The 17683-nt window shown below is 37.1% G+C and overlaps 1 protein-coding gene across 1 annotated transcript; it reads right to left on the bottom strand.

Annotated features, from left to right (window-relative positions):
• Positions 1-256: 256 nt before the first annotated feature.
• On the bottom strand, positions 257-16265 carry LOC128994457 (pancreatic triacylglycerol lipase-like). Its single transcript, XM_054419033.1, has 11 exons — positions 16154-16265; positions 11843-11997; positions 11125-11244; positions 10026-10172; positions 8525-8750; positions 7352-7408; positions 6291-6538; positions 4890-5019; positions 1879-2005; positions 1344-1550; positions 257-618 (listed from the first exon to the last, which is right to left on the bottom strand). The coding sequence occupies exons 1-11, from the start codon at positions 16263-16265 to the stop codon at positions 486-488; spliced, it is 1662 nt and encodes a 553-aa protein (XP_054275008.1). The 3' UTR covers positions 257-485.
• Positions 16266-17683: the final 1418 nt, after the last annotated feature.

Here is a 17683-nt window from a genome sequence, read left to right as displayed (position 1 = left end):
ATGAAATACAAATCAGTTTGTTTTGACTGCGGATACTAAATCATTCATTGCAGTATTATCCATTAAATTTAAATGTTCCTCGTAATAGAATTCATAATAGACAATGTTTTTGACATATAACAAATAAAATTCAGTACGAAAGTCCCACTTTTCACATGAAGTATCTTTACGACAGAACATAAACACATTTCTAAGTAATAAATGCTTGTAACCATTTACTTTGATTTTGTATCCAGAACTAAAAAAAAAAAACTGTTGATGATGCACACAAACACTGTTGTCAATTAAAATGTCAAAAGTATCACAATTTATGTAAGATGACAACAGAGTAAAAATGAGAATCATATTTTTGACCTTCAGATTTGTAGGTTAAAGAAATCTTAGTTCTGTCATAGAGAAGATTTGATTGCTACAAAGGCAATCCGCACAATGTCTTATCTTCATGCTCTAAGAACTTTGATGACATTCAGTTGGCTTTGTATTTCTCAGTTGTCTTTATCTTTTGCTGTCAACGGTTGGTCACACTGGTCAATGAACAATGTCGTTCCTCTTGAAGGAATTTCTGCGTAATCTCGTCCTGTAGAACACAACTTGCTGCTGACTTCGGTTGCTCTTTTGCTGCAACAATAAATAATTTCATGTTACGTTTTTTTCCATCTTTAAGTAAATTTAAGTGTGTTTTATTAATTTTTTAGTCACTTACAGCTGCCTTAAAAGGGCAAAAGGGCTATCCTATAACCATGGTTTTGGGTTTCTCTAGTACAAGACCACAGGGAGAAAAAAGTGGCAACACAGTTCCAGTCTACTGAAACAGCTGTTGCACTAATCAAGGCCCCACTAGAAAAACAGGCCATGCTGTAGGATCCATGACGTCACACTAGTGGATGGATTTCATTGATAAATTTGTTGCCATCGCCATTCCCATATGTTTTAGGTAAATAAACAAGCTGGCTGTTTGTAAGATTTTAATGGTAAGAGTTTAGTACAACTATCCACCACTGTGACGTAGTGTTGCGCTGCCCGCGCTGCAGCATCGCCTGTTTTTCTAGTGGGGCCTTGCACTAATTTATTATGGAGCCTCTGCACAATGTTTATGTTAACACCTTTGTTTACTGTTTATTACCATTGGCTATAGGCACCGGCCAGTGCGATGTTGCATCACACCAACACCGCGGTCTTGTTTTAGAAGAGGCTATGTAAAACACTTTTAACAGGGGATGAATTAACTGTTCAGAGATATTCTGACAATTGAATAATGTTTTGCGGAACACACAAACTATTGCTGTAGGCAACAGAAAATTATCCAAAAATTTCATAAATAACTACGTAGTGCTAGAACTTACTCTCTCGCCATGATATCCTTGGTTTCCTCGACTTTGACAGTGCTGACGTACAAGTGGTCGTTGCACCAGAGGAAGCAGATGGATCTCGGCTGCAGGACGTCCATGTCGTACTCCCAATACAGATCAACCTTGCGTACAGGCCCGATGTTGTCTACATGCGTCACGACAAAACTACGAGAAGTCCCGTGTTGGAACTTCTCATATCCGCTGTGAGGAAAGGAAATTTAGTATGAGTATGTTGTATTAGTTTGTGAGGTGCTATGGGACGTGAGCTGGTACCTATGTCAAAAAACATTATTAGTATGATTAGAAGGTGTAAAATAGTGATGTGTTGGTTAAATTTTTTTGTATTGGTACCAGTTCTTGATCTAAATTGATTTTCTTTTCTTGGTACAGGTACTTAAGAAATAATAACCATTTTAAAAGGTACAAGCTGTAAACTTTGACATCTTAATACAACATACTTATATTGTAAAAATAAGTTGGCCATCTACAAATAGCCATCTAATCCTATCTATGGTTTGACGGAAGGTACCTGGGAGTGAGATCGAGGTTGCGTATGATGTTGTTGTCGCTATGCAGCGTCACCTTCATATACCCCTGGACCCACGACTCTGCCTTGGGTGGCTTGGCAAGATCTACCGTCACCCGGTAATGGTATCCTGGGGAACACCACAGTAAGCAAACTTATTACCAGTTTATAACCATTGCTGAAGCTTAGAAATTAAAAAACACAACGCATCATGGATCCAACAGCACTCATCTTTCTACATTCAACACTTGAGATCTAAGGGCAGATAATCGTAGACGAGAGTACTACAACCAACTTTCTACTTACCATCTATGCGAGTATAACTAAACACAAACAGCTGAAAGCTACACCTGAAAGTGCTGCACCCTGCAAGTCATAAGCTTAAAACTACTACCCTTGGTCTTTGGATTTTTTTGTCCTAGGAGACTAGGCACAAGCCTGGGATTGTTTTCACGTTATTTCAGGCTAGATCTAGGGGTTGCGGCATTATCACTTTAATAAAATCCATTGGTTATTTGGCAGGATTTGAACCTGGGATCTTTGGGACCGATGTCCTACGCTCTACTACTAGACCACCCTGCTCTTGGTCTCAGGCCCGTTTTTGACCCTGTCAGCGCCCTAGGCACAACTAATAGTAGCGCCCCTTTGCAATATACAGGGCGTCCCGTAAGTAAACAGCCAAACTCCGGGAAATGGTTCTATGGGTCAAAATAAAGAGAAAATCTAGAACATATTTTTTTCCAAAATCGCTTTGTTATTAGATATCCGCCATTTTGTATTTTTACATAAACATTTTTATTTTTGGATTTTTTAACCGATCTTTATAAAACTTGGTATGTATGTTAATTTAGAAGGGATCCATGTAGAAAAAAAGTTAATCCTTATGCAACATAAAATTTCAAAATGGTGGTCATTTTAAGTTTTTAAACTAAAATTACTCAAAAACTTATAATATTATGAAAAAATGATAGGAACACTTTTATTTAGCATTTTTAATTCCCAATCAAACGATACCAAGTTCAAAAAGATCGAATTATAAATAGCTAAAAATATTACGATTTTTAGTTGTAAAATGGGGTAGAATAAGGCAGAAAGCTAGTCAGGTTTGCCTAATTTTACAGCTAAAAATCGTAATATTTCAGCTATTTCTTATTAGATCTTTTTTAATTTGGTATCGTTTGATAGGGAGTTACAAATGCTAAACACAAGTTTCCTTGGCATTTTTTTTATAAAATGAGTCGTTTTTGAGTAGGCCCTAATTTGGGTTTAAACCTTTTAAATGGCCGCCATTTTGAAATTGTATGTTGGATCAAGATTAACTTTTCTAACATGGGTCCCTTCTACCCTAACCTACATACCAAGTTTCATAAAGATCGGTTGAAAAATTCCAAAAATAAAATGTTTATGTAAAAAATACAAAATGGCGGATATCTGGTCAACAAAGCGATTTTGGTAAAAATGTTATTGTTCATTTTCTCTTTATTTTGACCCATAGAAGCGTTTCCCGGAGTTTGGCTGTTTACTTACGGGACACCCTGTATATCAGGGTATCCACCGACCGGGATAACCAGGAACCCGGAAATTATGCTAAAGTTTTTTTGAACCGGGATGAATTTTGTATTCCACCTGGAATTCTAAATTTACCGCCATCGAGAATGACAACAGAGACGTTTCCGTGACCGCGGGAGACGACAATACGTCTACACACGGCCGCGAGGGATTATCATTTTTCCATGATCGCAGAAGACAATGGTGATATCTACAGAGCCGCGAGGAATGATCAGAATATTGCCACGATCATGGAAGACAATGACAATGTCCACACGAACGCAGAAAACAGCAAGAATTATGCCACGATCGTGGATGACGATGATGATCGCCACACGACTGCAGTAATGATTAACATTTTGCCGCAATCGCGGGAAACAATAATTACGATGTCTTCACGACCGCGGGAGACGATTGCGATATCTACAGGACTGCGGGAGATACAATAATGATTTCTACACGGCCTCGAGAGATGATCAGAATCATGCCGCGATCGCGCAAGACGATGATAATCTCCTCACGACCGCGGGATATGTTCATATATTGCCGCAATCATGGAAGGTTATGTCCACACGACCGTGGAAAATAGTCCGAATTTTTACCACAATCGGGGGAGATGGTTACGATGTCTGGACGGCCGGGAGGGATTATCAGGAAGTTTACCTCGATCATGCAAATACAACCATCATTTTTTTAATTTTCAAATTTTTTGGCGCCCCCCAAAAAAGCCTATTGCCTCGCGCCCTAGGCAAGTGCCTACCGTGCCTATTCGGTAAATCGGCCCTGCTTGGTCTTTTAAATAATGACCAGTAGGCATATAATATTGTCAGTGTGGTAAACTATTCGGTCTTGGTAAATGCTCAAAGCGGTCTAAGCTCAGGTGATATCTCTCCAGCCGGGCTAAAGTAAACAGCTGATGGCTCAGGTGGGAGTTTACATGTGGATTCTTTTTTGAGTGGCAAAATCAGGAATTTTACTACTTTTGTATAATCTTTACTGTGTGTGTCTCCACCAAAAACGTTGTAATTTAAAATAGGTTGAATTTTTACATTTATAAGATGAGGCACAGACAAGTGAGGTAAAGAGAAAACATTCAATGGTACACCTACGTGATGTCTAGCTGAATCGCTGGTGTCTAGGGCAAAGTCCCGCACCGCCCCCTCGCCCTCGTGTACTACTACGCTAAATGTGGAGACCCTGAGTCTTTTGCGCTAGGAATTTCTGCACGGTACTCGTCCCTAGGGCTCTTCCTTGCTTGTCACAAAAATATTTCCGGCACAACATACTAGAGCTGAAAGTGAGTATTGCATCAGCACGTTTCCTCTGTACCTTACTTCTCTGTGGGCGAGGGAGAAAACAATATAAATAAACTAAGATTAAATCACTGAATAATCCATGGAGTTTTTTATTTTTTACAATTTCGTATCACTTCTACTACTTGGAAACAAATAAGTTTGAAAACTTACGACAGTAAGGCTCCTTCTTGCCCGTCATGACAAAGTACTTTGAGCCTGCGGGTGCGTGGTTGGGCTTCTGTACATTGAGGCCCATCACTGCACATCCTGTGGCGTTTTCATTACAAGAGAAACATCGGCCCTGGAACAATTGGCTTATTTAGATTGAAAATACTTTACCAAGAGGTAGGGACCCTACTTAAGTCTGTAAAGTGCAGGTGAAAACATCAATTGTAATTTAGTGTGGTTCAACACTATTAAAAATGATGAAGTGAATTTTAGTTAAAAGGAGATGTTTTGGGTAGACTATAGGAATTGGAGTTGAAATGCGTTATTTGAGTTTTTGCGGTGAATAAGATTGTATAAATATACTAGCTGACCCGGCGAACTTCGTATCGCCTAAGTTATAGGTTTCCCCTAAGACAGACCGATGGAAAGAAAGTACCGTTACGTTTAATTTTCAAGATGATCTCGTTCGCATCGCTCAATCACGTCCTGGTTGAAGTTCGTTCGCTACGCTCACTCACCTTTGGGATGGAGCTCATTCGCTACGCTCACTCACCTTTAGGTTGGAGCTCGTTCGCTGCGCTCACTTGCCTTCAGGTTAGCTCGTTCGTTACGCTAACTCGCCTCCAGGTTGAAGTTCGTTCGCTACGCTCACTCACCTTTGGGTTGGAGCTCGTTCGCTACGCTCACTCACCTTTAGGTTGGAGCTCGTTCGCTGCGCTCACTTGCCTTCAGGTTAGCTCGTTCGCTACGCTAACTCGCCTCCAGGTTGAAGTTCGTTCGCTACGCTCACTCACCTTTTGGTTGCAAATTAGCTGTTGTCATAAATGTAAAATAAATAATAGTGCTGCACCCTGTTGGTAATCCTTGTAACTTTAATGCTATTGAACATCATAGAACAGAACCAACTTGTTTAATTGAAACAGCTGTTAAGATTCATTAATTCCATTTCTCATAAGGTTAACATGGGAAACTCCAGAGCCACTGAGGCGGAGCCCTTTTAAGAATTTCGAAACGGGAAATAGTTTACGTCCGATTCGCATACCTACAGAATTTACACACCAAATTTCATAACGATCGGTGAAGTCGTTCCGGAGGAGTTTGCAGACAAACACTGTGACACGAGAATTTTATATATTAGATAAAATTACATTTCTTTTGGTGGAATAATATTTTCATCTTCAATTGAACATGATAAATTTTAAAATGTACAGTAATATAAATACTAAAACATATTAACTTTGTTATTATCGTATACTGTGACAAATTTTGTAAAATTAACAGCTCCTTCACCAAATTTGATCTAATTGTTGAAAATTTTAAAAATTATTTGTCTTATTTGTCATAAGAAAATAAATAAAACCATCACAACTAAAATGCAGCATTCAAGATTCTAACTCGACATACCTGCAAGAACTGTTGATAGGAAGGACAGCGATGTGCGACGTAGGGACAGTGGCTGTTGATCGACTCGGTGAACAGTTTGATTGCTCGGATGTGGTTGCACGCGACCAGCACCCGCGACGCCTCCTCTATTCCCTCTTTGATGACGGTGAGTGGCAACGGCGGAGTGTCTCCGAGGTCACAGCCAGGCTGCTCCTTGCCGTTGTTAGGGTAGAAGTCTACGTGGCCACACGGCTCACTCATGCCATAACCTAGAAGTAGAATTACCTAGTACATTTCTGAGAAGCTCATGTTTGGTGATGGTTAGTTTACATGCTATATGCAGTCATCCACTGGTGCAATAATCTATGTGTGATAAATTGAATTCTCGAACACTCCTTTTGAACAATATACATTAAGTTTCATTATTAGGAAACACAGGAGAATATGGTCAAGATATTTTAACCATTCTCTACACTGTAGCTTAATAACCTACTTTCCCATGTCGCATGCAAGTGGAAACTCAAGCTTAAAGGGTCATTTACTGGTACACTCTTAGTACATCTGCTGTAGTATGATGTCTATTTTGGCAACATCGAGCACAAGTACTGTGTTTATATAGTGAGTTACCATAAAGGGTTAAACTGAACCAACCCTTAGGGTTCCAAGTCACCAGAATGAATAAAGTTGGGATTAAATTCCAGGACGGTAACTGTCAAGTCAAAATTAACACAGAAGGAATACAACTGAGTACACACACAGATGTTATTTCAAACAGTAGTAAGTTGTTTAAAGTAAGTAAGCACATTTTGTAAGTCATCAGTTAATTGACATAACAGTATATGCAACAATGTGAATAAATAAACTTATGGTTGAACAACGTAAACATAACCAAATAGTTAGTAAAACCGTGTTATTGTTAGTAAATGTTAGTCACAGGCAGAGTTAGTGTTTGCATCCAGTATTATAGTCAGTGTTAGTACAATATAAGTAATCAAGCAGGGATTATGCTGTTGGTAGTTTGGTATGAGCATGCTTCTCTAGCGAAGCAGTTCCATTAGAATGCATGTTTGACATGAACGTACCGATGGACGGCAAAGTGACGGAAGGTAGAGGTCGTTGAGTGTTGCGAATCCAACTTTCTGTAAATTAACATTTGTTAGTCTTTTTGTAAAAAGTTCTTCTATGACCAAACTGTACTTGGTCCCAAGTACTAATTTTGCTTATACTTATGTTCGGTTCAACTACAACTACTGGATTTCCATTGGATTTTAACAAAAAAATTAGCACCATAAGTTTTTGTTGGAATTTGTAATCTTGTTCCTCATTGCCTTCCTGGTTTTAATTTTATAACAGCTGTCATGTATGATATTGTATGTCATGTGTTTGTTTATTTTGTTGTAAATAAACTTCACTTCCACTATGGACTTTAGAAACCATATACTGTGTGGTCATTTTACTCCTAATAAAGGAAAATCAATTATAAAAAAGTGTTTTTCTCAATCTTTTAGATACCTACCCTGAGTTATAGTGTTGGTAAAATGTATGAATCATCCAAACACAGAGAAGTAATATAAATATTTATAACTATTAAATATTTATAATTACTTTTCTGTGATCCAAAGAATCTTAACTCTTTCTATTATCATTTGAATGATTCTGTCTTACCTAATGTTTTTGTTATACAGTATTAGTACTTCCTGATAACAAAATTAAACAACACTTTACAACACAATAATTAATTTCTTGTAAACGAGAAAAATTAGCATAAACATTTTTCCTGGAAAATATCACTTAAAAACCCCACAGAGAAATTGCAGCTCACAATACACACATACCACATATAAAAGTAAACAATGTACAACTGATCGAAGCATTGAAATAACAATCAGAGACATAGCAATGATTTGCTCCCTCAAATAGTTCCTGCTATGAACAGGATGACATTTAATAGTACAGTACCGTTTCCTCATACGCCGTGATGACGTGACACGTTGGCAGCGGCCGATGACAAGTTTTCCGAGGTAAAAAACTAGAGTCTTTCTTATTGTTTTAGTGCACGCAAAAACATTTTGATAGTTCGACACCCCGTTAGTCCACAAAGCGTTGAACTTTCAAGGTTTTACTGTAATAAGACTGAACATTTTTGTGAGGGGAGGACCTCACAAAAATGTTTGGGAATCCCAACAGAGTTTTTAAAAACAAGTAAGGTTCTAACATAGATATAAAATGCAAAATTACTTATCAAGTCTACTGACCGAGTAGGAAGATCGATGAGCCGTCAGTGTGGATGACATCGACGAGCTGAGCGTCGCTAGGATCGAGTCGCACCTGAGCAGGCATTCCCTGGAAGTAAGGCTCAGCTGGGTCCAGACCAGTGATACGGCCCAGTCCGGCCACCCTCTCACCAGCATAGCCCGCTGTGTGTGCCCCGAGACTGTGACCTATGATGTGTACCTCCTTCGGCTTCAACCCGTACTTGTCCTGCGTAACAAAGATATACGCTGTCACATTTCAAGCAATTTATTTAAGTTTTATTATGCACACATTCTAGTGTTTTTTCTCAAATTAGCATTGTCCTAATGCTGATCTTGGAAGAAGGTTTTGATGGTTAGGCTCTGGACCAAGATTCTATTTGTAGTCTGATCAATGAATTTAAGCCGAAGTGCAAATAAAAATACATAAGATAAAAAATGGTATTAGCAATCTGTCTCATACATACTCCTATTAGTTTGTATACAACCCCCCTTACTATGGGTAAACAATGGGTATTATGTTTTATGGGGAAATCACAAAAGTTTACCAACATTTTTTGTGCCGTTTTTGTGAAAATATTATCTGACCATTATTTAATGGGTTTTTATGGGAAAATCAACATAAAAAAATGTTCAAAACGTGAAAAGATTCCTGAAGTTACCATGAGTTGGTAGGCTACCAACACACCAAATGTCATCAAAATCGGACCACAGGTCAAAACATTTTTTTCACTTCTTGCGAAGGTCGTCAAAAGGCGTAAAAAATGATCGGCCTGTTGAAGATCCCTATTGTGGATTGAAACCGGTTGCCGTGAGCATAGACTAACCAACACAAGTAGACTTCTCATCCCATTGTAAATTTTGAAGCTCGTCTTTCATGTCTAGTTCATGTACGCCACACTGGGCGCTAGTGTCGACGAAATTTTGTTTCTATTATTTTGGGGTTAATTTCTTGATTTGTGCTTTACTGTTTGTATATATAACTAGGGGACAATTTATTGTTTATAATTAGATCGTATTATTTGGCTAAACGAGGTTTTAAATGACTGTATTAACGGGAAACAAATTGTAAACAAAACACGACCTCTACATAAACCGTACAGAACTAACAACAAAATTGTCTTCAGCTGATCCATTAGGATGAGAAATCTACTAAGGGAGTATGTTTTATCTATGCCGTGAGCAACATTTGGATAACTTTTATGCAGGTATTTAAACCACTTTATTGAAATATTTGTACCAAATGTGTACTGGATTGGGATGAAATTTGAATCTTTCTCCGTGGTTGAAGATTTTTGGTCCTAGGTAATATTTTTTTTTTAACTCAGACACTAAAGAGTAACCTTTTGAACTGTAACCAAAACAAGTTGTTCTACAAAACCAGTCAGGAAGCCATCCAGACCCAGAATTAATCATCACATAGAAGGGTTTATAAAAACCTCTAGTCTCTCTTACAAAACTTCTCGTAGTCACTACCGTTGCTTGCAATCGCAAGACAATTTACCTTGAGGTGGTTGATGAAGTGAGCGATTTCCAACCCCACCAGTCTGGTGTTGGCCGTAGCCTGTGTGTAAAGAGGCAAGGAACCTCCGGCCCAGTCTACTACGATCACGTTCCAGTCAGAATGCTTCAGTAGCTCTCGTCTCATCTCCTGCAGACAGCACAGTTTGTAGACAAACGCTTGTTTAGTGCTTAACTAAATCCGTTGAGCTCAAAAAGATATTATGTAAAAAACAACACAACTAAAAATCAACCTACAACTATCCATTCAAGAATCATAAAAAAATGTTTAAAAACTGTTAACTGTTAGCTGCTGTTTAGTGATGGCTTTAACTATATGTCTCAGCTCAGCTATAGCTATAGCAGTAGAGCCATTTACTGCAACCTAAAAGTTTTAACTACTAAGTTACACAGTTACACTACGTTTACTACACTTGGGCTTTTAGTGGACCAGTATTGTTATGGGGTTGACGGTTATGATTTTTTTTACTTGAAACAGCTATATCGCTTGGATTTATGAACTCGACCGTTTTTTTACTTCTTTAGGTGCATTATTTGGGGCTATTAAAGTATTTTTGATAACAAGGAAAGATACAAAGCGATGGATAAAATATTAAAGTCTCAATTCAACTATACTTTGTTTAGGCCTACAAATATTCAGCCAGTTTTAGGGGAATAAATCCATCCCCTCCACATATCTTTAAAAATAATAGCTCAACAGCTTATGTTTACAAAAATCTGCTGTACTATATAAGAAAAAAAATTTGTGGGGGAACTTCGCCTCAAACCGCCTAAATTTTGTGAATGGAGTATAACGGTTGTTCTTAATTATTTATTTTGACTCGCACCTATACCTACAACAAACAAATTGTGTATAAATATATTTTAGAATGGTAAAAGCAATGGAGACTTATGAATCAATGACAGAATATTGTTCATGCTGGATTTTCCAGCAAATTAGAAATCCATAAGAGGAAAGACAATATTGTCTGTGTCTGGATTTTATTTAAACACTTACAAAGGTAAAAATATGTCTTGATCATGATAAAAATATACACTTAGAAACATAACTTTTATTTTTTCTATGTAACTTTAACACCCACCTTCACCCAGCTGCTAAGAGGTGTGTCAATAAATCCGTGGACGATGAACTTAGTCTGTTTCTTAGCGTCAAAATTGGACTTCTGGATTGTCTTGTCTGCATTGGCTCGCAGAGTCTGGCCCTAAAATAAATTTAACTCTTTATTGATGATTGAAATAACAAGAACGACAACATAAAGCAGTAAATGACAAAACACATTACACTACGACTCTAAAAACAAAGAACCGTAAGTGTGATTTCTAAAGAAGAAAAAAACTACTTTTCAACTTGATGAAAACGTACTGGGGGAAACACATTCAAAGACAAGAAAAAAGAAGAACTCTCCTCATTAAAAAGATGTGAGTGGTCCAAGGCTGGCCATAGAATGTCAATAAATTAAAAGAGTAAAATAATCTAAAAATATCAGAGCGTTTAAACTTCTAAGTCTTTCACAAAAGGCATAACAAATTAAAATTGTCAAAAAAAATTGGTCACTCTCCTATTTAGCTTGAGGATGATGAATTGTCCAATCAATATAAATGACCACTTATCGTCTGGATCTTTAAATCATTCAGTTTTAAACTTGCTGATGTAAAAACCAAATCATAGTCAGCTGTGTCCAGTTTTGAACCATCAAAAAGCTACTAAATCTTTCTCAGGATTTTAACCAGCAACCTTTTGATTGGTAAACAATATTTACACTTTCACTCTCCGACTCCTAAACCTAGGGCTACACTCACTTCCAACGGGTTCTTGCGCGTGTAGAGGACAAATCTGGTGTCGATGACTTCTCTCGGCAGCGGGAAGACATTGAGAGGTCGGTAAATGAGGTGGTACCAGTCCCGAGTGATGTTGAGACAACCGAGCTCGTCATAGCAGCGAGTCTCTCCTTCAACTGGAACAAGCAAGAAAATATTGGTTACAACTCAATAAATCAAACAATCTTTATAACATAAAAACAGTGTAAATAAGCTAAAACTGGTTGATGCAAAACCTATAAAGGTTAACATATAAGTTTGGGGAGCAAGCTTCTCTAGGGTTAGAGCTAGGGGCTACAAAGCCTGAGGTCCTGGGCTCAAATCCCACCAATCACTAATGGATTTTATCAATTTGATAATGCCGCGATCCTCTAGGATTAGCCTGAAGTAATATGGAAAACAGTTTCGGGCTAGATCCTATAGCGTCCTAGGATGGGAAGGTGGGACATAAAAAAATAATAACAACATTTAAAAAAGAATTGATCAAGTTTGGTTTTAATACAACAAAATTAAAATGAATAACTACAAAACTTTTTATCAGAAGATTAATCCAGCTAGTTGAAAATTTTATGCTAAACATAAAAGAACACATGTGATAATTAATGCAGATACATTTTTTTCCTTAGTTTGATTTTTGATACAGGTACACCAAATTTTTGAACAGAGTGGAATACTGATAAAATTAAAAACCTTTTTAATCTATATATCTAATTCCGTAAGCCCAAAATTTTACAATGAAATTGTGAGCGAACTGGAGGCCGTAGAAAGCTGGGAGGGGTCTCATTTTAAAGGTCTGGGCATGAAGTTTTGGGGAAAAATACTCATTTTTCTTACTTATGCACCAAAAGGTTATTACAGGATAAAATAAATCACATTTAAATAGCATGGGAATCCAGGTCATGTCCGATTTGTTTACTTTAAAACATGTGGTTTAGATTTATTTAAAGCATATGGTAATATCATTGACTATTGGCTACAAAAGTTGTATTAATAGTGTTAAAGGTAGTATGTAATATATGTATTGTATGTAACTATAGTGCATTTGAAAGTAAACATGCGTGCAAATGAAAATGAAACAGCATTTTGTGATTGGCTTCTACGCTTATATTAGGTAATGGAATCTTAGAGAGCAATAGGGCAACACCGGCAATTGACATTCCAGATAACTTTGTTCTCTCTGATTGTGCAATTTTTTTTGGCAACTCAATAAATCCAGAAAATATTCAAAACTACTCCAATCAAATAATTGTATGTCCTTTAAATGAACATTGTGATAATTTAAATGAAGAAGTATTAAAAATCTACTACAGTAATTATGAAGTAGTTTCAGAAGACCCTACAGAGAGGTTGAACATACCAATTGAGTTTATAAATTCATTTACACCATCTGGAATGCCACTACACAAATTAGTTTTAAAAGTTGGTTCAATAGTGATGCTCATAAGAAATAGGGTCTGGGATTAGTTAATGGAGTACGATTGGTTGTGTTGGGTATGTCTGAAAAAAGTGTAAAGTTAGTAGTAATTACTGGAGTAGGGAAAGGGAACATATTTTTCATGCCAAAAATAAAACTAATATCTACAGATCCTAATATGCCCTTTAAATTTACAAAGGATTCAATTCCCATTGTGATTATCTTTCACCATTACTATAAATAAAGCGCATGGCCAAACCTTCCCAAAAGTTGGAATTTATTTGAAAAAAAAAAAACAGTGTTTACCCATGGTCAACTTTATGTTGCTTTTAGCCGGGTAAAGCGGCCAGATGACGTTAAAATAGAAATAGAAACAAATAAAGACCAAGGAATGGACCAAAATGGATACTACACAACAAACGTTGTTTTCAGAGAGATTTTGTTACAGAATTAGTATTTTACAATTTGGAAGATGACATTATCTCTATGTGTTGTGTTTTTCTAAGTGAATTTGTCTATATTAAAAAAAAATGTATATATATTTAATTAATAGTGAAGATTATTGAAAATGTTCTTTTGCTGTATTATGATTAGAAAATTTATGTTACAAACCCACCACATGAAGAGTCCTTTTGAATTTTTATCCTAAACAGAGCAGACATAAAAATGAATTATGCAGGTATGTGATAACTGTTATACATTATTATAATATTCAAAAAATTTAAACGATAATTCAAGGTAGGGTACGGTAACCCATGAGACAAATAATTTGTACAAAATAATTATTAGAATATATACTGTATATAGGGGCTATTGCCCCTACAAGCCACTAGTAGTTTTAAATTTGACTAGGCCTAGATTTTTATCTTATTTTAATGTTTATGGAAGTTGGTGTAAATTTGTTTCATACACAGCTGGTATTTTTTTGTAATCTCCAAATCGTGCTGCTCTACCAACCGATGTGATATTTTGTAATGTGTATATGAACGCTGTTACCTATTGAAATTTTACCATTGATATAAAATATAATTAGGTCTAAACCAATGAAAGAGACACGGTGATTATTTTTATTTGACAAAAAACGTTCTTTACCAGGCATTAAATCTGGAATTAAAAACTACCCTTAATGCTTTTCTTTGTTGGAGCAAAACTCCATGTAACAATAATTAATTTTTAAAGAAAGTGGGCAGTATAACAATTTGTTTAATTCGATAACTTGTTTGTGTGACCAGTTTGCATCATTTTTTCTATACTGTAAATCATATGTTGTGTTAAAATGGTTTATGACTTAAGTTCTTTGACGAGCTGACTCACAAATGAATGGATAATGGTGTATGTAAAAGCAATGCAAGATTAATAAAAAAATAGCTTTTATTTAGTTTAAACGATAACTGTTCGGCATGTGAAAAAACGAAGGCATCCATTCTTGGTATAATATCAGACGATACATGAACCTTGTACTTGAACATGGAGAAATACATAAGAGAGAAAAGTTGTCACAATACTCTATGTGACGGATGTGTGAAAAAATGTTTGATGTTTTATGGTATCTCCCAGATGGTGGGAAAGCCAGAGAGAAATCATACAAATTGACAGCAGGACACAAAAAGGATTGATGGGAGAAAGGTAAAGATAAAGATGGCATGGTCGGCAGGAAAGTTCCATGCATTTGCAGGAAAGTGCCATGCGTTTGGAGGAAAGTACCATGCGTTTCTGCCAGCTGACATTACTGCAAAGTACTGCATCCATTACCCTTGTAAAATTGTATCATAACTCATAGTAACTACTGCATAGATGTCAACAAGATCTAAACTAGGTCTGGGGCAATCTGAGGCAGTGGTCGATAAATTACATTTCAAAGGCTAATGCAGCCAGCTGGTTCATAATGATGAAGTGAATATACAACTTAATTTGTCTAAATGGTTTTGAAATCATTATAGTGTTGAAAAAGTAAATGATTTATTTCAATAGATAGAGCATAAGAGCTTTGAATATAGCAATTATAAAATGATTTTTTGTAGACAGGCAAGTCAGAACCTTTAGATGCTAATAGGTAATCCACCTACTACTTTATAGGAAGTCATGATGGACAAAACCAGCAATTTTGAATCTCGAATACAGATTGTAAAAATTGATTCCCAAATCTCAAATGTTTTATGAAATACAGTGTAGAATCTAATGTATTCATTCTGACAGTAAATAACTTAATTTAAAATAATCTTTTTTATATTATGAGTCCAGCCTATTGAATCTTTGAATTAGAATCTTTTCTAGAGATTATTGTATTCAAGATAAGACTTTTGCATCTATATCACCACAGATAACCCTATTCACTAGTCCTGACTCATAGTTTCAAAATCCATAAAAGAACAGCCAAAAATATTAAAGAACTGAAAAATCATGAACGATTTTCCAATTCATCCATTGAAAAATATTTTCTTTGAAACGGTAGATTCAAGATGTAACTTCAAGGCAATACCCTTGGATAGTAAATGTAATATATGTATTCTAGCAAGGACTATTGATACAACTAGCTATTCCACCCCCATGTTAAAGTGTTAAAGAGGCAGGGTCGCGTTAAGGGTCAGTAGAGCCCTGGGCAAACTCTTTTTTGCAGCGCTCCCTTTTTTTAGTGCGGTAGCTAGACCTCAACCACTGGCGCCCCTGGGCATATGCCCGTTTATAAAAGCGGACCTGTAAAGAGGTAGAAAATAGAGTTTTACACACTAGCACATTCTGTGACTGGCGCACACAACTAGGCTTATGTTGTTTTTAAATATAAAAAATTGCAACAGCTGGTCCATATAGATAGGAAGTCTACTTCAGTATCCAATAGTCAATAATTTTAGTGTATTAATAGTGGTTAGTGAAATACATACAAGGTAGCCAGGGGAGGTTGACCTCTATACGATTGTTGCGACCTAAGTCCAACACCACACAGTTGCACAGGCCCACGGTAACTGCCAGCACTATGGCGCCACTTTGGGACATTTCACCTGGAACACATATACAACTTTCATGACTTTGATCAAAAACTGGTCAAACTTCATTCCAATCACAGAGACACTTAAGGCTACAGAGAAAACACTCCATTCCATGGTACACTTAAGTGGTGTCTAGCACTGATGCTGGTGTCTAGGTCAAAGTTCGACGTCACCCCCATCGCCATCATGTATTCCACCCTCACGGTGGAGGAACATTTGCGGCGATAAGAAAACAAGGGCCCACCCGCAAGTTTGTTCACCAGGCGGACTCACCCAAAAATCTTTAAAAACATTGTCACAGGTGATATTTCCCACTTGTAGCTCAGCATCTCCTGAGGCACCAAAGCGTCATCATCGTCTTCCATGATCATGGAAAAATCGTTAATACTTCCCATAGTCACAAAAACATAATCATCGTCTACAATGATTGCAACCAAATCCAGGACATCTCCTGCGGTCAAGTAGACATAATCGCCTCCCCCGATAGCGATCAAATCCCAAATATCTTAAGCGGAAAAAGAAACGTCATCATTGTCTTCTGTGATAGGGTGAAAATCTTGAATATCTCGCACGGTCCACAGAAACGTTGAATCGTCTTCCACTGTCGCAGAGAAATCTTAAAGGTCTCCTGCGGTTGTGTGGATATCGACATCATTATCGTCTTCCGCAATCATGGCAAAATATTCAAAATCTCATTGAAAGATTCACGCTTTTGCCGTGATTGCGGATGTCTTCGTCACCCGCGGGGAAATGTTCTCGTCGACATCCGCGATCACGGCAAAAGCGTGAATCTTTCAATCGCGTGGGCGTGATCCTCGTAGACGCGTTCTGTGGTCGCGATTGTAAAAGCTCGGTTCTAGCACGATTTTTTTTACTTTGTGCTTGATCTCTCAAGCTTGTAGGCCAGGCTCGGCTCGAAAATCAATATTCTCTATTAAAAATCAACCCTTTCCAAAGCAAACAAATTTTGATCCGACCTGATTAAGGCCAGAAGGTATAACTTTTTACCTGACCTGAGCGCTTTTACTGGTTTAAAAAAGTTTTTTTGTCATAAAAGATGGTAATACTCATATAAATATGTCTTGATAGGGTGCGTATAGAAGGGCCCGTCGCTAGTCTGGGTCCCGGTAAAGATTCCCGAAAAAATCCGGCCAAGGCCCACGGCAAGTTTTTATGACCTCTTGGTCTTAAAAATCGGTTAAGTCGGACGGCCTGAAGAAGGAGTTACAGAGAAACCCTTGTATGAGGTATATAGATAGAAAGACGGTTAATTTTCAACAGCTACCTGAAAACTACTCATTAATATCATCTCAGAGAATTAGGTCACATTTTCTCTGTGAGAGGATTCGAAAATCCGTAGAGAAGCGAAATTAATCAGCTGATAGGCTATGGAGATGGTAATTTTGTACTGTAATATAAAATTGT

Source organism: Macrosteles quadrilineatus, unplaced genomic scaffold (genome assembly GCF_028750875.1).
Source record: "Macrosteles quadrilineatus isolate MER2022 unplaced genomic scaffold, UCM_ALF_1.0 Scaffold_5__1_contigs__length_97177068, whole genome shotgun sequence".
Taxonomy (NCBI): Eukaryota; Metazoa; Arthropoda; class Insecta; order Hemiptera; family Cicadellidae; genus Macrosteles; species Macrosteles quadrilineatus.
This window is presented reverse-complemented; position numbering and strand designations above follow the sequence as displayed.